The sequence below is a fragment of the Boleophthalmus pectinirostris genome, unplaced genomic scaffold, assembly GCF_026225935.1.
Source record: "Boleophthalmus pectinirostris isolate CB_2022bp ecotype Guang Dong unplaced genomic scaffold, ASM2622593v1 HiC_scaffold_21, whole genome shotgun sequence".
NCBI lineage: Eukaryota > Metazoa > Chordata > Actinopteri > Gobiiformes > Gobiidae > Boleophthalmus > Boleophthalmus pectinirostris.
In genome coordinates this window covers 294,852-319,086 of record NW_026571175.1, presented here as the reverse complement: position 1 = coordinate 319,086, position 24,235 = coordinate 294,852, and the positions used below count along the sequence as shown (strand labels likewise).

General features: G+C 40.5%; 1 protein-coding gene across 1 annotated transcript; it reads left to right on the top strand.

Annotated features, from left to right (window-relative positions):
- The first annotated feature begins 324 nt into the window (after nucleotides 1–324).
- zgc:85777 (uncharacterized protein LOC405871 homolog) lies at nucleotides 325–23,660 on the top strand. Its single transcript, XM_055157195.1, has 9 exons — nucleotides 325–734; nucleotides 2,511–2,631; nucleotides 16,697–16,826; nucleotides 17,218–17,324; nucleotides 17,941–18,108; nucleotides 18,639–18,812; nucleotides 20,757–20,918; nucleotides 21,904–22,054; nucleotides 23,261–23,660. Exons 1-9 carry the CDS (start codon nucleotides 528–530, stop codon nucleotides 23,349–23,351), a joined length of 1,311 nt encoding a protein of 436 aa, XP_055013170.1. The 5' UTR covers nucleotides 325–527; the 3' UTR covers nucleotides 23,352–23,660.
- Nucleotides 23,661–24,235: the final 575 nt, after the last annotated feature.

Sequence of the window (24,235 nt, the reverse complement as noted above, 5' to 3'; positions counted from 1 at the left end):
TTCAAGATTAAAAATTCCTAAAAATTCCACAAAGGGTTAATTTGGAAAACCAAAAGGTGTGCGTGATACCTGAGGAGTAGGACTACTATAATAACTTGGTTTGGTGTTTTTAGATTAATTGACCTGGAAGATATTGAAAAAATGCATTAACTAATTAACTCTCAAAATACATAAAAATAACAAATGTTTCATAAAACCCTTTTTTATTATTTTTTTTTAAAAATCCCTTTTTTATTTCTTTATATATATATTTTAGCAGACTCCATTCAATGCACTGGTAATTTATTGACGGTCCCTAACCCGCGGACTCAGCGGAGCTTTGGTGTATAGCTCCCCGCACCGTGATCGAGCAAGCGGGGCACAGGCAATGAACATCTCCGCTGTTGATGCGTAACTGAATATCTAACGTCTAACGTAAAACTACCACGGTGTTTTACTAAACGTTTTCTGTTAAGTAGGCCTATCCACGGGCCTATCCCTAACAGAGAATCTGTAAACGCGCATGCGTAGGGTTTGTTGTTGAGGAAATGGCTCTCCACACTCTGCTCCACCGCCTCCGCTCCGGTCTGCTGCCCAGAGCGCGGTTCTTCTACGGGTCCTCCCCGGCCCCGAGACGCCCGCTGTCCGAGCAAGCACCCGGTAAAGATGCACCGTCCACTGGGGTCCCAGAGACTGTGGGGGACCATCTGATCTACACACACGAGCACCTGGCTCTCAAGAAGTCTCTGCGAAAGGTACAGTCACAGTGTGTTTATGTGTTCTCACCAGCCCGTACTCCAGTCTACAGGGAAATACAGTGTCCTACAGTGTCCCACACTATGTCCTACAATGTCCTACAATGTCCTACAATGTCCTACAATGACTTACAATGACTGTAGTGTCCCCGGGTCCCCTGTGTGTCGCGCACTACAGAAGTGGGGGAGAGGTCAGTGCCTCAGCTGACCCACGTGTGCACGTCCGCTGTGCGTGCATAAACAAAGTAGACCCATTTATCACAGATGGCACACACATCTGGAGCACTTTAGTTAAGTTTGGAACAGTAACGACATGTCGAACCCCCATAATAGATGATTGAGTAATGACATTTTGTAACTCAACTCTGTAGCTTAACTCTCACTGCCATGTTATTGCGTTGTAACAGACAAGTAGATCCACTGTATATCACATTAGTTCCATAGTGTGATCCACAGTGTGACCAGCTGTTGGTCTCACATCACAGAGGGTCAGAGAGTCTCACAGCACAGAGGGTCAGAGAGTCTCACAGCACAGAGGGTCAGAGAAAGCCAAATCATCCTCATTCTCCCAGTGTGCAGTCTGTTGTGTGCACTGTTCCAGCTAATAACATCTTCTGTTACTACTATGACTAAAGGCCTATGGAACCACTTCAGAGTCCTGGGGCCCTACTCAGAACATATGTGAGGTGTTCTTTTGTGTACTGTAAAGCATTTTGAAACTAGTGGAGCTAGAAAATTACATTATAAACACAATATTTACTACTGGTCCTTGTTGTCATGATATTTAAATTTCAAACTTAATATCAATACTAAGGAATAAACTTGATAATACTGATTCCAATACGATGATAATATAAAACACCTCTTCTTTAACTAATAGAATGTGCTTTTCCACATTAAATGTTAGTACTTTCTTTTATTTTCCCATGTGTCCTTATATGTGTGTCATTCCTTAGTGGTCCAGGTAGTTCCTATAGTGATCCATGTGCGTACACACGTGTTTGTGCTTTTATACTTCAGATACAGCTCAAGATTAGGGATGCACTGATCCAGCTTTTTCAGTTCCAAAACCAATATCGATACTTTGGCTTTAGTATCTGCCGATACCCAGATCCCAGTGTTGGACAGAAAATGACACTTATTTCCATCACTACAGGAAAGTGAAGTGAGTAAAACATTCAAACATTATGAAACGTTCTAGGCTAAAATCAGCATGTAAATAGTTGTATTACATCCAATTATCCAGTATTATGGAAACAATACCTGATCCAACAAAAATTATTGGTGGCGATATTCAGTACCAGTATCAGTGCACCCAACACAAGATGATTCTAAAGATGTTCAGGAAAGGTTCATTACTGTCATGTGAATGTGAGGTTTTTTGTATTTATAGTTGCTTATATTAATATCTAGTTTTGATACTAGTGAATCAGACTAATGTCTAATTTTCTTTTGACAACCCTATTCACCATCAGTTTTGAGAAAAGCCTATCCACATTGCACAGTAGACAGAGAGACACAGATTACAACACAGTATGAGCAGATACTGCATAGGCCTCAGCTGTGACCGGGCTTTTATGTTATGGTTATGATAAGCGTGTACTGTCATTGATGGTTTTTGCACATTCCCCTCCTGATTTCTATTCATTGAAATGTAATCCCTCCACCCTGGTTCTGTCAGCACAAGGCTTTAAGCATAGACCTATATTTGTATTTTAGACCCGTGTTTGGCAGTCCTGATTGTTTGGCTGATATTTCCTTTTGTAATGTGTCCAGATCATTGACCAGGAGATCAACCCGTATGTGGACCAGTGGGAGGCAGAGGGCATTTTTCCAGCCCACAAAGTCTTTAAGATTCTGGGGAACACTGGGTTCCTGGGAGTGAACAAACCAGTGGGTAAGAGGAGACGTTTGATCACAGCTCCACTTTACGATTGGATTTTGGAATTTCAGAATATGGTAATTAATCTAAAGATCATGCACACTTTTATACTTGCAGCTGAGTTTAGTTTAATTTGGTACAAATACGAGATAGACATCCAAATCAAATGTAGCTTTTAGTGATAACGATTCTAATTCCATTCCAATAATAATTCCAGGAGCCACAGGGGGCACCACTGGTAAAAACTGTTGCTGTGTCCTTAGGAAAGGCACAAAACCCAGATTGCTTGTATGAAAGTGGTGTATGCGTGAGTAATGGTGGTGGTCGGAGGGGTCGATGGCACAGATTGTCAGCCTTGCTTCCGTCAGTCTGCCCCAGGGCAGCTGTGAGTACAATAGTAGCTTACCACCACCAAGTGTGAAGTAAATGAATAATGAACTGTACAGCACTTTAGGTATCTTGAAAGGCACTATATAAATGCAATGATTAATTAAATTAATTAATTAAAATTAATTACAGAAACATTGGGCATGATGTTTTATTTATTTTGTTGTAATATTGGTATTTTGTTTGCCAAGACAATTACTCACATGAGTCTGGAGGATGAGGAAAACTTTATTTTTACGGCACCTTTAAAAAACACAATACAGACCCAGCAGATAAATCCAAAGAAAAGATGCACACATAAAAAGGCCTGACAATATAAGTGGGTTTTAAGAAGTGATTTAGAAGATGGTACTGATGGCGCTAGCCTCATCTCCTCAGGCAGGTCATTCTAAAGCCGAGGCGCCCAGACCGAGAAAGCTCCATCAACTCTTCGCCTCGTCTTTGGAGCAGCCGCAGGGACCTGCCTGAAGATCTAAGGCTGAAGAACAGTCACAGAGACCTGGTCTAAGGTCTAAGGCTGAGGTTCAAGTTAAAAGTTGTGAAATGTCACTTAGTCCAAGGCTAAACAATCTTTAAAAGTGATCAGAAGAAAATCTTTAAAAAAATATTTTCTAAAATGCATAGGCAGCCAGTGATGGGAAGCTAAAACAGGAGTGTTGTGTTGTCCAGAGATTCCTGCTCAAATAAGATTACTAGTTTTATTGATTTATTTATTTTGGACAACCCTAGATTATTGTGCCTTTACAGTAACAATGCAGGCTACATATACTTCCTTTACAGTTTACATGGCTTTACTTTGCACACAATACTAGACTGTTATTTGTTTGCCTCATTTCATTTGGTGCCCCCTTGTGGCTGATGTAAGGCGTGCTTGTGTTAGAACACTGCAGTAACAGTTTTGAGTTCAAGCAGGGTTTGCTTGACCTTGTGCCTAATGAGTGGACTTCATGTGTATTTTATATACAGATGTAATCTTGCTGTTGTGTACTGAACCCCAGCACATCAGATTTAGTACATATAAACGCTGTTTTTTTTAAGCCAAAGATGTTCATTTTTTCTTCTCATGTATATTAACTTCTTGGGTTCTTTTTAAAGACAATACAGTACAAGTGTATTTACCTTGTTGAAATGTTTCGCTGCTAGCTGCAAACCATCAATAAAACCAACAGACCGTGGAAAAAACACAACAAACCAGTAGAGGGCAGCAGGACCATAAGAACACAGTCACACTACTGTACATTAGAGGCATAACTGAACCCACCCAGAGAGCCATAAAAAGACACAACATAAGCACTGGAGTCAAACCATTCACAAAACTCCATCAACAGCTCGTACACCCCAAAGATAAAATCCCACAAGAACAAAAATGCCATATACAAAATCCACTGCAAATCCTGCAATAAATCATACAAAGAGGAAACAGGCCGGGCATTCCACATTTGAAAAAAGAAACACCAAAAGGAACGCGAAAAGGGATACTCAGGGATACTCACCAGAACACAAAAAGACAAAGCAGAACAGGAAAACCTAAAATCCACAATATCAGAGCACCGTAAAAGAAATAAGCACATTCTGGATCGGGACGGGGCTCGCGTCATTGGATCAGAAAACAACAAGTTCAAACGCTGGATCAGGGAGGACACTGAAATCAGGAAATGAGGCACGGACAGCATTAACCGTGATGAAGGCGCGTTCCTCCTTTCACACACCTGGGACACCATCCTCCAGAGAACACCGGGCGACGGGAGGCGTGGTCAGTCTGAGCGACCTGCAGGTCCATCAGGCTGACCACGCCTACAGGAACTAACAACAGCAATACACTTTGTCTAGAATAGGGATGGGCATGATTAGTCGATTGATTAATTGATCATTAAGAATTTCATCGATTACGTTCATTTTTAATTGACAAATGGAATGTAGGTTGCTGTGCGTAGCGTAGGGTGACAAAACATCCAGTTTTCCCTGGACATGTCCATTCCACGTTGAAATTACCCAGTTGAGGTGGCTCGGGCATCTGTTCCGGATGCCTCCTGGGCACCTCCCTCGGGAGGTGTTCTGATTATGTCCCACCGGAAAGAGGCCCCGTGGAAGACCCAGGACTCACTGGAGGGACTGTCTCTCGGCTGACCTGGGAACACCTCGGGGTTTCCCCGGAGGAGCTGGAGGACGTGTCTAGGGTGAAGGAAGTCTGGGAGTCCCTGCTTAGACAGCTGCCCCCGTGACCCAGCCCCGGATAAGCGGAAGAAAATGGATGGATGTAAATTTTAAAATTTTATGCACACACACACACGCACACACACACACATATATATATATATATATATATATATATATATATATATATATATATATATATATATAATATATATATATATATATATATATATATATATACATATATATATATATAGATAGAGAGAGAGAGAGAGAGAGAGAGAGAGAGAGAGAGAGAGAGAGAGAGAGAGAATGTGAGTGTGTATAAAATTTACACACACACACACATATATATATAGAATGTGTGTATGTATAAAATTTACACACACACGCACACAAACGCAAATGCACATTTAACAATGACTTGTACAAGAAATTCCCCGCTTTCCATCCCGATTGAGACAAGTGGTATCCATGTGCACAGTGTACAAAGCAGCACATATGTTTCGGTGTCCATTGGGGGTGTCAGGGACCTCAAAGCTCACCGGGACACCAGAAAACATTAAAAAACTTTGCCAGGTGAGAGTATCTCAATGAGGTCCCACCTCCCACTCCCCGTACAGTGTCCTGGTTTTCACAAACGCAAATATGGTCACCCTAACCAATATTCCACTGAGTCATGTCCTTTAGTTTGACAGAAGTTGACCACATCAGCGCGTAAGAGCAGTTTTTTTCTTCGCTTAGGTTATGCAAATTAGCCATGTGGTTTTAAATTTTGTTTCTGTGAGACTTGCAGAAGGCTGCATTAAACACATAATGTCAAATGGGCTGATGTGGCTCTAGAGTGGTTATGGTTTATAAGTTGTAAAGTTGAATTTATTTATGCAGATTAGTCGTGCAGATAGTAATAATAATGATGATAATTATAATATAAAAACGTTAATGATTATTCGATAATCAATCATTAATTCTCCCGACGATCGATTAAGAAAATTTTATCGAATGTCCATCCCTAGTCTAGACTATTATCTTTAAAAAGAACCCAAGAAGTTAAAGTTGTTTCTTTTACCTAATATGAAGTGTGCTCTGCAAACATGAGCAGTTTTAGTTTAGTTTTATCTTTGCCCTCTATCCATTGTATTTGATTCAGTCAGAATTGTCTTTGTTTTTTCTGTGAAGGAACAAAAAAGTAAAACATTTAGTTTTTGTGCCAGAAGTGCAGTTCCTCTTGTTCTGACACCAAAAAACACAACAAAAGAACATTTGAAGTCTGCAAGCCCGCTAACGAGCCTTTCCCTTCTTTTGCCGACAGCGTGAGCTGCCACGTCACTGTGATGTGGGCCTTTAAAGGGTCTTTTTAAATGAGAAGTACAGTGTGTGGGAGAAGCATCTGGTCCAAACACAGCTGGAATAGATTTGAATGTCAAAATGAGTTCTGCATGAGTTCTATGTGCACATAACATGATATGTAATTACATTCAAAGGGCACATGCAGATTGTACATGTTGTGATTTAGATTTAAAATACTGCATACTGTAAAGTATACTGTATATTGCTGTCTGGTGTTGTAGTGGTTTAAGACGGTACTCATATGTGTTTGTTCCTGAAAATCATTGTAGGTGTGCTTTTAAAGGAACTTTAAAAGTCTTATATACTGCATGCTAGTGAGGTTTATGTTATAATGTTGTTACGTTACCAGAAACAGACCTGGAGTGGTGTTTTGTTTCATTCTCACATGTTTGAGTAACACTTTACTATTCAAGTTCAATAGAGATTGGCAATTCCAGGACTGAATTTATCAAAAAATATTCTAGTGAAGGTGTATGGAGTTTAAAAACATAGTGGAACACTTGATGTATTACCACATTTCATTACAAAGTGGAACAGAGTGTTTTCCTTTTAAGAGAAGAACTGAACCCCTTTAAGAATAAACCTCATGTAGAAGATATAATGTGCTTGTGTCCCCAATCCAATCCACTGTATTTCTACAGCACATTTCTTAAACAAAACTGTTCCCAAAGTGCTGCACAATACAAATCAAACATAGCCAACAGAAATAAAAACTAAAGCTCTACTTAACTCCATTGGTCCTTGTTAAGACAATAGAACTAGTAAGACCAAATAAGAGCAAGATTACCAACAAATAATAAAAAGGTAAAAAATAAATAAATGAATAAAAGACAGAGTCTTGCAGTGTTAAAAGCCAGAGAATAGAAGTGGGTCTTAAGACAAGACTTAAAACACTCCACTGTGGGGCTGTTCATACTTTGGGGGGCAAAGTGTTCCACAGCTTGAATCAGGGGGGACAGAGAAGACCCTGTGCCCCTGTTTTAAGTCTCGTCTTAGGCACCACGAGCTAGAGCTGGCCCTCGGACCTCAGAGGGATAGTTATAATCTCCGACATCTACGGATCATTGTGTTTGCACATTTTACATCACAAAATTCATCTAAAACGACTTGATAAAAGAAACCAGTCCTGCTAATTTCCGCATTAGAAAACTGTGGTGCCAAATGGGAGCTGACATCGCAACAAAGCACCACATGCTGTGGGCTCCTCCTATGGATATATATGGATGGATGGAGGTAAAAATGGGGGTAGATTGTCAAAATGGCGTCTTGAAAATCAGTGATTAAAGATTACACAGAGATGCACGAATCACTCCAAATACAAATATAAATAAAAATACTCAAATGACATTCTATTATTTTAGTACATTGTAAACCTCACTATATTGTAATGGTGAACCTATTTTAGTACAGTTAGACTGCACTGCAAAGATACTTGAAATCATCAAAAAAACACGTGCAGTTTAGTTCAGTCTACTTTATAGTATACCAAAATAGTCCATTCAAGTGTGCCTCAGGCTACTTGAATGTGTTTCAAGTGACAGAGCAGTGATGTAGGTAGTATTTATCTAGTGATCATATATGATCAATATCCCACTGTGTGTTTGAATGTAGCTTTTACTACACTAGAAAAGGACTTCTAATTCCAGTAGTACTAGTCCTCATGTTTCTTGTAGCTTTTATTTGGTTCTATGAACCAATAAAATGACCAGTGCTGCAGTTTACCCTGATTTTCCATTACTGGCACTGTGTTTGGAGATAGCTGGTTCCCGGGTAGTTAAGTCAGTCTCTTCACAGCTGGAGACAGTGAGGTGTGGGTAGGTGCACATGCATGCCAATAACATGTTAGTGTAAGAGACACACTATTGGTCTTTGGTCAGGACTACTACACAAAATTGACTTCTATAAGATTTTAGTCATGTTACCTCCTCAAAAACTAGCGGCGGAGCGTGCATTTCACACCTAGGCCTTCAGTAGTGCTCTGTCTGAAACAATCCACTCCTCAATAACAATTTTATGGTTACAAAAGCTGACTGGTTTGCTCTCTGATTGTCCAATCAACAGATCTGAATCCAGTGACGTTGTACGTCTGCTAGAAGGCCCTGGCGATACGGCTCAAAATCTGATTGGTTGAAAGCAACAGTTTCATGGACATTTATTTTGTGTTCGATGGCCTGCAGAATGGATTGTGAAGGCCTCAGGGACAATTCTTTTTTGATTCTGTCTGGCAACAAATGGCGGCTGAAATGTGATTGGTCAAATGCTTTAATATGAAAATACATGTGTGGAAGCAGAACAACCATCAGAAAAGCTCTGAAAGGAAGTGGACAGACCATTTAGAATTATTTAATAATAATGTAATTAACATCAGTCTGTGATTCAGAGATTTTTTTAGGCCAGCAGAGAAGGACTTGCAGGCCCTGATGCCCCTCCACTGTGAAAAACATACCTGGAGTTGTATTTAGTTTCATTCACACTTTTGAGCTGTAGGGATGCAGACAAACCAATAATCCAGGATTACTCAAATTTCTCTCTTCTACCGTGTGCTGTCATCAAGTGGTAGTTTTAAAGTTGACAGCTAATTTTGAAATGCTTTACTCTACAATACTCTAGAATAACCTTAAAGGGCCCATATTCCATTTTTTTTCTGATCTATGCTATAATGTTGTTTCCTCATCAAAAACATACTTAAAGTTTTATTTTGTTTCATTCACACATGTTCTTAAATCTTAAAATGTCATTTTTGTTACATCCAGTTGAGAGGAAAGCACATTTGCGCTGTCCACAAATGCCAGAACGCACTCTTACTTTCTGCACATTTTCACAAACTAAATATTCCCTATTGATGCCAAAATGGGCTGAAGTACATCTGTCGCCATGTTTGTTTTGATAAGTTTGGGCACTTCGCCTCTGGCTCTGCCCAAACCTCAGTGTTGCTCTACAATTGGTCTGTCAATTGGTCTGTCATCCACCCAATTAATTGTACAACCACTGCACTGCAAGATGATTGGGTTTGTGTTTTAGTGAACCATGGATCTATAGTTCTATGTGCTGAACTCATCAAGTATCACGCAAATCTTGTTGCACAAGTATGCAACATTATAACAAAAATTGAAACTTTAAAGTTTATATGCAGTACTAATCATCAGACTAAAGTGGTTGATTTGTTGCTTAGAGTATAGTACCTGGTTGTTATCTGATACAGAGTGAGTGTGGAGGTCAGAGCAGAGGGTGGAGGGTGGAGGGATTACCATGCTCACTTGACTGTGGTATTAGTGGCAGGATTAAGCCTCTCTGCCCTGTCAGCTCAAACACTAGGCCTGCCTGGGGAGTACCTCCTCTGGGTCTAAGTGAGAGGCGCTTTGAATAAAGATCCAATTTGGAACTTGTGTGAAGATAGAGCAATGAGTCTGTGTATTAACAGGAATGTCACAGTGTTAGATTTTTGTTGTTTGATTATTGTCAGAAGTATCATCATGATTTAATGATTATTCATGATTATTGCAATCATGACAAAAACATTGTGTTTCTATAATTTCCACTCTGCACATCACTATGAAAGTTACAACTTCACCCAGGGGTATCTTAAAGGAGAGCTATTATACAAAATTGAGCTTTATATCATGTTATAACATTGTTCCCTCATCAAAAGCATTCCTAAAGAGGATTTAGATGTCTCCATGATTCCGTGCAATGTTCAGACCACAAGCCTATGTCACATATGCTCCCACACGACAATTCTCCAAAACTATGCAAAAACAAAGCAATTTGCTCTACATAGCAACTTGACAAACCTGATACAATGTACAGTAGTTTCATTAGTGGGAGGCACACGGACTATGTTATAATGTCACTCTGAAGGGAGAGTGGCTTAGCGCGGAGAGCAAAGGGAGGGGAGGCTCAGCCCGACACAGCCTGTGGAGTTCCCTGTGATAAGCAGCCATGCTTGTGTATGACTGCATGTTTGTGTGTGAGAATGGAAATAAGCTGAAAAGTCCCCCTGGAAGGAAGGTCCCCAAGCTGGAAAGTGAATTGTACCCTTTATGAAACTAAGTTAGTTAATCGATATACATATCAAAAGGGATGCAGGAGGTCGTGCTGGTGATGTAATCCAGTTCTTTTCAACAATCAACATGCCAATACTCTCCTCAGTCCATCTGCAGAACTTGGGCAGTGGGTGGGTGTATGCTGATCTGAGTCCATATTCCTTTATCTTCCTGAAGACAGCTTGTACCCAGTGGAACCAGCAGCCATGAAGGAAACAGCACTGCACACTAGAGATGCGCGGATGGGCTATTTTTTCATCCGCAACCGCGACACAAAACTCATCATCCGCCCGCTGTCCATTTGCACCCAAGGTTTTGACCAATTTTCAAAACCGCACTCATTCCAAAATTCGCTCAACGTGCATGTTCAGATTCTTAATTGTCCGTAACAACCCCAAACTTGCCTGGTTTTCTTGCGCAGCTAATCAATTGACAACATTTTCCGACTAGGCTATTTTTTAACCTTCTTGCCTTCGTGTTGGATGTTGTTACCTTCTGAACATTCTGCCATTGCCCGATGTTATTTCAAAGTCATAGCCTCACTCCATCAGTTTTTCTTTAAGTTTTAAATACCCCGAGTGGCAGTCTACGCTATAATGTCTGCATGTTTTAAAATATAACTGATATTGAAGCAAAATAGACAGATCGTCTCATCCAGGTGAACAGATGAACCTTTATTGAAATTCACAATGCTCACTTTATATTCCAAATGAAATAGGCACGAAAAAATATGCCTAACGAAATAAATCTGGCCCTATAGCCACTTATGTTCATACTACAAGCACAGACTGTACAATGACGTTTTTTCAGATGTAGGTAACAATACTTAACTATATACACACACATATACATATATACACATTATATATATATATATATATATATATATATATATATATATATATATATATATATATATATATATATATATATATATATATATATATATATATATGTATACATACTGCACACCACTCTGCTGATTCACTGGGCAATAGTTCCTTTATTGCTTTTAACACAACTTTATAGTCACACTTTCTCCTCTGGGATATGTAGACAAAACAGAGTGGTATTTGCTTCATGGTACTTCTACTTTTGATGAAGGAGTGAACAGACAAAGGTTCAGGATTTTCTTCCAAGAGAAAGGGGCACCTGGAAAGAGGAGGGGGATGTTCCCGCCGAGAAAATGGGATGCTCGCATAGGGACTTTCAAGCCATGGGAACGCTCAAGCCAGTATTCCATTTGTGAGTGTGTGTCTCTTTATGTGTGAATGTGTGTGTCTTTGTGTGTGTAACTGTGTTTGTGTGTCAGTGTGTGTTTGTGTGGGTGAGAGTAGATGGGTGTTTATCACATTGCAGAGACCAAAATCTGTATACACACAGACATCATGGGAACCCGTCGACCTTATGGGGAAAAAAATCTGGTCCATGACCAGTGGCGGCTGGTCAATAGAGGGCGCAAGTGCGCCGCACTCCCTAACTTGACCTTGATTAAAAAAAAAGAAAAAAAAAAAAAAGATAAAGTCGTTATTTTGTATTAGGCTATATGTTTAATATTTTGTTTAAAATTGAACATGTATCTGCATAGACATATTTTTATCATGTTATTTATTTGAGTTAAGTGGATATGAGTGCGGTGAGTCAGAGTGACTTAATGGAGGTCTATGGAAGAGCCTTAAGTTTTGAGAAAATGTGACATCATTACGTTGCTTCTGCCCATGACTTTACATTAGCCCTAAAATACATCTCAGGGCTTAGGGCCGGGGCAGTCGCTTGCTGCTCTATCCGCCTTTGCCCGCTTGTTTCTCAGTGTAAAAGTTTCACCTGAGTGTAGCACACAGAGGGTTTAAGTCCACCTGGTGTCCTACTGCTAATATGGACTGGTGTAACTTTCAGATTTAAGTGGGATTAAGACTAGTTTTACAGCTCGTGCATTCGGCTCCCGAACCTCACGTCCCAGACCTCGCATCCTGGACTTCGCATTACGGACCTGGCGTTATGGACCTCACTGGACCAGGATTTGGACCAATTTGATCTCTTCGTATTGGACAATACACTTTTGGAAAGAGAATCAGTGGGACAGTGGATAGAGGAAACGCTCTGCTTCAGTCTCTGGAGAAGGTAAGAGGCTTGTTTAGATTAGTTTGGGGCAAATCTGAAGATGGAGCCTCACAGGTAAATAGTGTATAGTGTTAATAGTTAAATAGTGTTATAGTGTTAATAGTTAAATAGTGTTGTAGTGTTATAGTTAAATAGTGCGTAAATGAGCTGGTGGGTGCGGTGGAGCTGCTCCAGTTGTTCTGTCGTATGCTATAAGAGTGGCGCTGATGCTGTGTGTTCATGTTGTGACCGTAGCCTCTTATCTTATTGTAGTTTTGCTGATGTTGGTGCTGGCCGTAAGCTGTGGATCAGGTTGTGCTGTTGCGTAAACTTGGGTACACTTGCGTAAAACTGCACTTGGCTGTGTGTTGTGCTCTGATAGTTCAGCCAGTAGTGACCAAAATGACTGTCTGTTTCTGTTTCGTTATAATATTATATAGCCTATATATAATACATATATTAATAATATACATTTATAATTTTGGCCTTGGCACCCCCACAAAAAAATTATACCCCCAGCCGCCACTGCCCATGACATACAGTTGTGTTCAATATAATAGCAGTCCAACATGACTAATCAGATCAATCACTGTTTTTGGTATAAATCATGTTATTACATGGCAAATAATTTACAAGTACGTGTAGTAGAGTCAGAGAAACCAACACACCCAACATTCATGATATGAACGCTCCTGAGTCTGCGTAATTGAATAATTAAGGGAAAGGGGCGTGTTCAAAATAACAGCAGTGGTGTTATTCAAGTGGCCCTTATTTAAGGATGAAGCCAACACATGCAGTTCTCTGAAAACCTGAGAAAGATGGGTTATGCCAGACACTGCTCAGAAGAACAGCAGGCTTTAATTAAACCGTTGATTGGAGAGAGGAAAACATATAAAGAAATGCAGAAAATGAAAGGCTGCTCAGCTAAAATGATCTCCAGTGCTATACAATGGAGAGACAAACCAGAGAGATGTGGAAGAAAACAGAAGTCTACCATTCGAATGGATCGAACAAAAGCCAGGATGGCAAAGACTTAACCAGTGATCAGCTCCAGGGAGATCAGAGAAATTCTGAAGTTACCTGTGAGTACTGTGACGTTTAGAAGACACTTTTGTGAGGCTAATCTATTGACACGAAGCCCCCGCAAAGTCCCACAGTTTAAAAAAAAAAAAAAACATGTGCTGAAGCGGATACAATTTGCCAAAGAACATATCGACTGGTCTAAAGAGAAATGGAGAAACATTTTGTGGACTGATGGAAGTAAGATTGTTCTTTTTGGGTGCAAGGGCCGCAGACAGTTTGTCAGATGACCTCCAAACACTGAATTCAAGCCACAGTTCACTCTGAAGAGCGTGAAGCCTGTTGGTGCTAGCATCATGATAAGGGGCTGTTTCTCTTATGAAGGTGTTGGGCCTACCAGGGATCATGGACCAATTTGCTTATATCAGAATACTTGAAGTGGTCGTGCTGCCTCATGCTGAAAAGGAAAAGTCCTTGAAATGGGTATTTCAACAAGACAACCCCAAACACACCAATATGAGCAGCATCTTGGTTCCAGACCAGCAAAATTATGGTTATGGAGTGAACAGCCCAATCCCTGGACCTTAATCCAATAGAAAACTTGTGGGGTGACATCATCAAGGCTGATTCTGAGGCAAAACCGGAAATGCAGAAGAATTGTGGAAGGTTGTCACATCATCCTGAAAATAATGTGCAGTGTTCCCAAATAAAAAAATATTATAAGGATTTTGAGCTTTGCTCACGTTCTAAAAAACACTGCTATTATTTTGAACACAACTGTAAATCCTTTGTTATTAGATCAACAACATGGTCTGAAGTTCAGATCTGGTTAAAATAGGTCAAAGGTCCTATTAGGTAAAATTGCCTACTGTGTTAGAATATGTTTGAATGTTGTTACCCCCTCTAAAATGCTCTTTTCCACCCGTGATGTCTGGAAGTGGTAGTTTTCAAGTTAACAGCTCCTTTTGTTTAAAAAGGAATAGGGAATTGCAGTTCCAGGGCTGACATTATCCAAATGATTCTAGTGAATGTATGGAGTTTCAAAACACCGTGGGGCACTTCCTGTTTTACCACCTGACATCACAAGGTGCAACAGAGTGGTTTCTGTTTGAGAGAAGAACTCAGCCTAAATATGTAGGAGGTTTGTGTTAAACAATTGTTAGAGGTACAGTACATTTCACATCAATAATAAATTCAATAAAACACAGATAAGCTAAAAAAAGCTATCTATATTTTGATTCTGCAAAAATCCGTAATGCTATAAGGTTCTTTAATTTTGTGCAAAGAGGGTGATGGACCATTCAAAGAAAAGTACAGTGTGCGTGTGTACATGTGCATGCGTACATGTGCATACGTGTGTGTGTGTACATGTGCGTGCGTACATGTGCATACGTGTGCGTGTGTACATGTGCGTGCGTACATGTGCATACGTGTGCGTGTGTACATGTGCGTGCGTACATGTGCATGCGTGTGTGTGTGTGTGTACATGTGCATGCGTAAGTGTGTGTGTGTCTGTGTGTGGGTGGATGTGCATACATGTGCATGTGTAAGTGTGTGTGTGCGCATGTGCACATGTGCATGTGCTTGTGTGTATGCGTGTCTACATGTGCATACGTGTGTGTGTGTACATGTGCATGCGTAAGTGTGTGTGTGTGTGTCTGTGTGTGGGTGGATGTGCATACATGTGCATACATGTGCATGTGTAAGTGTGTGTGTGTGCGCATGTGCACATGTGCATGTGCTTGTGTGTATGTGTGTCTACATGTGCATACGTGTGTGTGTGTGCGTGGGTACATGTGCATGCCTAGGTGTGTGCGTGTGTGTGTGTGGGGGGGGGGCACACAGGGTTCTGCTTCATGTTCACTTCCCCATGTTTTTGTGGTGTCATAGAAATTTGAGCTGCATTTCGAGTCACAGTTTGAGTCCTCATCAAAGAGGTGAACAGTGGAATTTTACTGGCTGCTTTTCTCAAACCGACAGCTAAAGTGTGGTCTAGATAAAAGCCAGGGACACAAAAAGATGACAAGAAATCATTTGTTGAAACTATATTCATACCTGTTACAGTCCATTAGCAATAGTGGGGTCTGAGCACTTTGAATAATGCTGTTTTAAGCCATGTCAGATAATCCACAACAGGAAAATAGCACTGCTCTGTACACGCAGCTCAAACCAGCTCAATGAAACAATGTCCAAACCTTCAGCTCCACACTACTGTATTCAGCTGCTTATTTCAGTAACATGATTTTTGGAATATAAAAAGTGGGTAGCGCTCTCACTTCACAGCAGGAAGGTCCTGGGTTGGATTTTGGGGTGGCATGGAGCCTTTCTGTGTGAAGTTTGCATGTTCTCCAATGGCTGTGTTTTCCCTTACTACAAAAAACATGTACAATAGGGACCCCTGGGCCAGGACTCCTGTGAAAAAGAGATTCTTAATATCAGTGGGACTATCCTGGTTAAATAAAGGTCAATAAAACAAGTAACTGAGGTGGTAAGACTGTTGTCCTCTTCCTCAATGATTGGCTGTTGTTTTTTTCTCAGTCCACTTTGTGTCCTAATGATTAAGTTGCTAACCACTGAATCTGGCCATTATGTTCTTTAACTGGATTCACTGTTTAATTATGAGGACCATGAATATGAGACATCCTGACTGAGTGCACTTAAAGACACCATGTTTACGCATTTTCTGTGTTATTTATTGTACCTGCTCTGCCTGAGTCATGAATCATCCTCTCTCAGCACATGTTTGGAGTCTATAGTTTAAGATCAGACCATTATCCGATTACTTACTTACTTACTTATCATTTGTTTCCACTCTACTACGCAGGAGGAAGGAGGGACTGTCGGAATGATATTCCCTGCATTTATAAATTATGCACTTTAATAAAATAATTTAAATAATAATAATAATAATTTAATCTCCATTTTACCAGGAAGTCTCTTTTGTTTACCTTGTGTGTTGATGTATGTGTGTGCTGTTTGTGTGTATGGTGACTTGGGGGGTTGACGTGTGTGTGTGTTGTGTGCAGAGTATGGAGGGCTTGGGCTGGACTTCAGCTACAGTATGGCTGTTTCAGAGGAGCTCGGACACATCCGCTGTGGAGGCGTTCCCATGGCGATTGGGGTACAAACCGATATGGCTACACCCGCCTTGGCCAGGTACAAGCATCTGTCTTTAAAACATATCACCACCTAATCCCAATGTCTGTCAGAAAATCACTATTAAATATAACATTTTCTATAACTGAACCTCCCCAGAACTTGTAGGGAGATTCTGCTCTCTGTAGAGGACATTACCTTGCAGCATTTTTGAGTTAATTACAACTGTACAAATTAAGGTTGTCAAAAGTATGGAAAATCAGATAGGAATCGATACTAACTAACTAATGTTGAAACTAAATATTCATTTGAGCAGGTATCAATACTAACAGTTCCATTCACAGGACAGAACCTTTCCTGAATAGCTTTAGAATGATCTTGAACCATATCATAACAAGTATAAGAGCACATAGACCGATTTGACCACATGTCACCTCTGTGTTTTGATCAGGTTTGGCTCTGAGGCCCTGAAGAAGGAGTTTCTGCTGCCGTCTGTCCTGGGGGACAAGGTGGCCTGCCTGGGCGTGAGCGAGGGTGGAGCTGGCTCCGATGTGTCCAGTAGGTCTTAGACATGCTGTAATTGCAACACACTGGCATTAGACATTTTAACAAGAACTAATTTGAAATAGTGGGGGTTATGTCATTGACAATAAGGGATGCCTCCCCTGCACAAACTGAAGGAGCCATGCATCTGAAATGGAGGTTTAACTGGGCAGGCTGGGCAGTGGAGTTGAAACACAGAAGACTGAATAGCAGATAAACTCCAGAAGCACTGAAGCTGAATTTACACTAGCTCAATTTCAGGTCAAAGTTTGCATTATATCTTTCCTGTAAATGTGCACTGCGTAACTTTAGTGATGGAAGGTCCATTACCTGCTTGTCTCCATGGAGATATTATTACTTCAGCTGAAATGTTCCACTGTATAGTACTGTACTAAACATTTATTTCATTACAAGTGTTTTTATTGCTCAAAAGTACCTAGAAAATGTGTATTTTTAAAATGAGTGGGGTCGCCTCTCTGTCGATCTGAGACATCATTTATTAAGCATGAGTATATACAAAAATGTTATGAAGGTGACATTCCATGTGTAACCTGTAAAAAGACAACTTTTACATAAAAATGGGCTGGTCAAAAGTGGTCATTACAATACATGAGTTGTCCCTGTGTTTCAGGCATCAGGACAAAAGCTGTGAGGAAAGGAGACGAGTACGTCATCAACGGAGGCAAAATGTGGACCACAAACGGCACCCAGGCAGACTGGATGTGTCTGCTCGCCAATACCAGTGACGGGCCACCCCACAAGAACAAGTCCCTCATCTGCCTGCCCATGAACCTGCCAGGTGTGTATGTTGTGTTACGGGTGTGTAACAGTGTGTATGTTGTGTTACGGGTGTGTAACAGTGTGTATGTTGTGTTACGGGTGTGTAACAGTGTGTATGTTGTGTTACGGGTGTGTAACAGTGTGTATGTTGTGTTACGGGTGTGTAACAGTGTGTATGTCGTGCTACGGGTGTGTAACAGTGTGTATGTCGTGTTACGGGTGTGTAACAGTGTGTATGTTGTGTTACGGGTGTGTAACAGTGTGTATGTCGTGTTACGGGTGTGTAACAGTGTGTATGTCGTGCTACGGGTGTGTAACAGTGTGTATGTCGTGTTACGGGTGTGTAACAGTGTGTATGTCGTGTTATAGGTGTGTAACAGTGTGTATGTCGTGTTACAGGTGTGTAACAGTGTGTATGTCGTGCTACGGGTGTGTAACAGTGTGTATGTCGTGTTACAGGTGTGTAACAGTGTGTATGTTGTGCTACGGGTGTGTAACAGTGTGTATGTTGTGCTACGGGTGTGTAACAGTGTGTATGTTGTGTTCTAGGGGTACACATTGCCCGCTCCATCAGTAAAATGGGCATGTGGTCATCAGACACGGCGGAGGTGTTCTTGGATGATGTCCGTGTGCCTTGCTCTAACGTGATTGGTCAGGAGGGCCTGGGCTTCACCTATCAGATGCTCCAGTTTCAGGAAGAGCGTCTCTGGGCTGTGGCCAACAGTAAGTTCTTTGGGGTTTACAGTGAGTCCTTCCTGAACAAATGCTGACTAGATTTAGGCCATAATCATTGTCCAAGATTGTTTTTCTCTGTGAAAAAGTAACATTCAGATTGAAATGACTTAATTACTTCAAAATGTTTTTGTTTCTTACAATTACTAGTATATTATAGTATAGTATACTAGTATATATGTGTGAATTCATCTCGACGTCCCTCACCATAGGATAATAATAATATGAAAAGCACACATGCTGATTTAAGTATAATTCAGGTAAAAAATAACTGCTAAGTGCTGACTATTAGCAGACAATTTGTGCACCACAATGGACAATGATCCCTTGCTGATTTTGTAGGTTTGCCCAATGACAAAGAAATGAACAGTCTATAATTTTAATGGTAGGTTTATTTTAACATTGAGAGATAGATTATCAAAAAGAAAATCCAGAAAATATCTAAACTGATTTGCATTTCATTGAGTGAAATAAGTATTTGAAAAAGACTTGGTGGTAAAGCCCTTGTTTGCAAACACAGAGGTCAGGTGTTTCTTGTAGACCAGGTTGGAATTTTGTTCCACTCTTCTTTGCATATCATCTCTAAATCATTAAGGTTCCATCTCTGTCGCTTGCCACCTCGGAGTTTCAGCTCCCTCCATAGGTTTTCTATAGGGTTAAAATCCAGAGAGTGGATGGGTCACTCCATGACCTTAATGTGCTTCTTGAGCCTCTCCTTTGTTGACTTGGATGTATGTTTTGGATCACTGTCATGTTGAAGACTCGTCCACGATCCATTTTCATTTTACTGATGGAGGGAAGGAAGTTGTCATTTAAGTTTTTTAAGTACATGGCTCCTTCCATCCTCCCGTTGACACAGTGAAGTTGTCCTGTGCCCTTGGCAAAAAAAAAAAACACTCCCAAAGCAGAATGTTTCCACCTCCATGCTTGATGGTGGGGATGGTGTTCTTGGGTCATAGGCAGCATTTCTCTTCCTCCAAACACAGCGAGTTGAGTTAATGCCAAAGAGCTTGATTTTGGTCTCATATGACTACAGCATCTTCTACCAGTCCCCCTCTAAATCATTCAAGTGTCCATTGGCAAACTATAGGCAGGCCTGCACATGTGCCTTCTTAAGCAGGGGGACCTAGTGAGCGCTGCAGGATCCATTGTGGCATAAAGTGTTACCATTTGTTTTCTTAGTGACTGTGGTTCCAGCTGCCTTGAGATCACTGGCTTGCTCCTCCTGTGTAGTTTTAGGCTGATTTCTCACTGTTCTCATGATCATTGAAACCCCACAAGGTGTGGAGCCCCAGACCGACATCGACTGATGTCGAACAATTGCACCAACAGTTGTCTCCTTAACACCAGCTTTTTGCTTATGATTTTGTAGCTCATTCCAGTCTTGTGCAGGTCTACAGTCACCCTGACATCCTTTGACAGCTCTTTGGTCTTTCTCATGTTGGAGAGTTTAGTCTAATTGATTGATTCTGTGGACAGGTCTTTTATACAGGTGACTCCTGTTAAAATGGAAGTCTAATTCAGGTGACGAGTGTGTAACTGGTTTGTGGGAGCCAGAACTCTTAATAGTTGGACGGGGATCAAATACTTTTTTCACGCAATAAAATGCAAATCAGTTAATATATTTTCTATAATGTGATTTTCTGGATTTTCTTTTTGATATTCTATCTCTCAATGTTAAAATAAACCTACCATTACAATTATACACAGTTTATTTCTTGTCAGTGGGCAAACCTACAAAATCAGCAAGGGACCAAATACTTTCCTCCACTGTACAGTCTGTGGGTTAGAGTCACTGACTGCATACAGCCCAGTGTCAGCGGTGGCTCATTTGGGAGTCAGAATGAAGTGAATGCATGCTGGTCTACAGTACAGTACAGAACAGTGTTTTGAATAAACATGAGCTGCTGCTCTCTCTGTTCTCCTGTGCTTCAGTCATGACCGCCATGGACAATGTCATCCAGGAGACGGTGGCGTACACGCAGCAGAGGAAGGTGTTCGGTCATCCTGTGCTCTCTCATCAGGCCGTGCACTTCAGGCTGGCCGAGCTGCACACCGAGGTGGAGCTGCTGCGCTCGCTCTTCTACAGAGCTGTGGGTACGATTCCCTCAGGCACCTTCCCTTTCACAACTTTCAGAGGCCAGAGTGGAGTTTCCCCATTTCATAATGCTAACAACTTGAATGCTAACACGCACTTGTTTACCAGAAAACAAAACACTTCACGATAGATGCAGACAGTACACAGCAGACTTCTTTTGCCCTCAAGACTCGCTTGTTTTGTAGCACATCTCTCATATGCAGAAGACTGAAATGTCTGAAATCTCTGAAATGTCCTATAAACATATAGATCAAAATGACACTTTCTATGTTAGAGTTGTGTTTTTTCACTCAGAGACACGATGTTTGTTTTGACATGGGTGGACCATGTGTTTCTCTGATTTGTTTATCAGCCTGTCCCACTGGTAATTGGACAGAGGGGTGCCGGTTCCAGAGTATATGCCTTTGTTAAAATGTATAGTCTGTTGCGTCTAAACTTTGACTCCAGTAAACTACTACTATTGTTGCATAAAGTTCATAGTCTAAGGTGAAATAATATTTTCAATAAAAAGTGGTGGCATGGTTGTTTTCAGTTGGACTCAAAACTTTCTAGCCACAATATTAATCATTTCTCGATTAAATCTAACAAAAATGATGAGTTGCAATTTTGTATTTATTTATTTTTTTTAAGTTCCAGTGCATCAGATTTATATAGTGCTTTTCTGGACACTCAAAGACGGTTTACACAGCATTATTCATTCACCTCACATTTTGTGGTGTAAGCTACTATTGTAGCTACAGCTGTCCACCACCATCACTCACACACACACCACTTTCATACTAGGCAATGTGGGTGAAGTGCCTTGCCTAAGGGCACAACAACAGTTTTTGCCACTGGCACCCCCTGTGGCACCTGATTTTCCCAGTGGTCTCCCATCCAAGTACTGACCAGGTCTGGCCCTGCTGAGCCTCTCGAGATCTGATGGGATCAGGTTTTTGACAAGCCGGTATGGTCACGTGCCATTGTTGTGTTTGCTTTCCACAGCCCTGTACCTGAAGGGCAACGACGTGACCAAGCTGGCGTCCATGGCTAAACTGAAGGGAGGGCGGCTGGCCCGAGAGGTGGCCGACAGCTGCCTGCAGTTCTGGGGAGGGATGGGCTACACCAGCGATGTCCTGGTCAGTCGCTTCTACAGGTCAGTGTTGGCACAGCTCTGGATTCAAAGGAACTGCATCATATACTGTAAGAAAAAGATAATTGTGTTCAAATCCATTTTTGAAACTTTCTACTATGTTCTGACATTGTTTTGTCATCAAACATTTAAACATGTTCATATGCTGTGCAATAAAAGAGCAACAGGTGATTTACATAAATATGTTATGCATTAGCAGTTTGTAACCCACAGATGTAAAATACCCCCTCTTTAATATTGTGCTAAGTATAATACTACAATATTTTGATATAGAGTAAACTGGAGGTGGAAAGTCACCTGCATTTCCATGGAATAGAATAGTTTTATGCCATACTCTGGAATATTACAGCCAAAGCCATGGAAATAAGCAGGAAGAGCCCCTCCTCAGGCAAATAAGAGTAAGGACACGTCTGTGCAACTAACATAAGTATAAAACCATGAAAAATATGCCTTTTATTTTAATCTATTTTTGGCAAATTGTTGCATACTGTGGCCTTAAATTACAACTAAAATGCAAATAACTTGTTTTCCTAGTAAACTGTGTCCAATAAATAATAAAAAAAAACACCAATGACCAATGAAAGACTGATGATGAAGATCATGACTAATACAAATAAATTTTTACATTTTAAAGCAGTCCTATTGTACTTGTTTTGGCCATATAATTATCTGACAATAGGTCCATTTTAATAACAAAGTTATAAAAAAAAAAAACAATTGATCTCTGTGAAACGGAGAGTGTGATGGAGAAAAGGGCTTTATCACAGTCGAAGCAAAATTGCAATTTTAATAGCAGCAGAATGTATAAGCTCCAGTTTAATGTATAATGTGTAGCTGTGTGTCAGATGCCCTCCCTGTGTCTCCATGGAGTCTTACTCAGTGTAAAAGCTCCTAACCCTGTATTCTGTATATACATAGACCTCTGTAAACATGTTCTGCAGTGTCCCTTTGTGTCAGATGCCCTCACTGTGTGTCCATGGTGTCATATTTTGTGTAAAAGGTACTAACCCTGTACCTTAGACCTCTAGAAACAAGTTCTGAAATGCACGGGATTCTTGGATTAGTTTAGCAGGTCAGATTTGAGTCTTCTTTCAAATGTTAATACTAACATTTGGGAAAAAATATACACTGTATTTTCATTGTGTAATTGCAATACTTGTCAGAAAATGTTTCCAAACCAATTGAGTGATTATGTATTTATGTCCACAGAGATGCTCGACTGATGTCCATAGGAGGAGGGGCCGATGAGGTCATGCTGGGAATCATCTGCAAGTACATGGACACTCTGCCTAAGAAGTGACCAGGACAGTCAGGCGTCAGCCTTGGGTCAGCTGCCAACGCAAGTGCACTTCGTAACTTTGATGATTTTTATTGACTAATTTTGAAGACTCAGATAAAAAAAAAATCCCTGGAGCTGTTGTATGATTCACCGGTGCTAAAACATGAGACTGAGTCCGTCATGAATAGGGCTGGGTAATATTTTGGAAATAGCTTTGAAACTACTCACTGGGGCTGAGCAATCTGCCCAAAACTATCAGAGTTGTGTGCGCATATTGAACAATCCAGATTATCCAGATTTGATTTGTCCTTATTAAAACAAATAAAATGTTTCATGCGTATATCTTGAACATAAACAAAACTTTTAATCATTGGCATTTAAACACCAAAGAAGGGAAATTCATCACTTCATCACTCATGAAATTCATCAGGACTTGTTACAAGGTAAATAAAACCTGATTTGTGTTAAAGAGCAGGTATTATGCAAAATTCAATCTACCATTTTATATACTCTAAAAAAGCTTGACCAAGATTTATCTCTTAATTTATCAGATAATGACTTAAAAGTAGTGAAATGATCTGTTCACACAGCAAAATATTTTTACTTGACAAGTTCTCTTAAAATAAACTACCTCTAGACTAGAAATAACTAGTCTCATATCTTGTTTTCAGATGTATTATCTACTTACTAGTTCTGAGTTTTAAATCTTTGTTTTAAATCAGAGAAATTTGCAGTGACATTGTTCCCTCATCAAAAACATGCCTGGAGAGATTTTGGACGTTTTAGATGTTATGCCTCTGTTACCATAACTGTACGTGCACCTATTTTTGTTTTTTTTAATGCTGAAGGTTTGTGTAATCTAGCGATCTCTCCTCTCACTATTCAAACGCTCCATATGGTTAGCT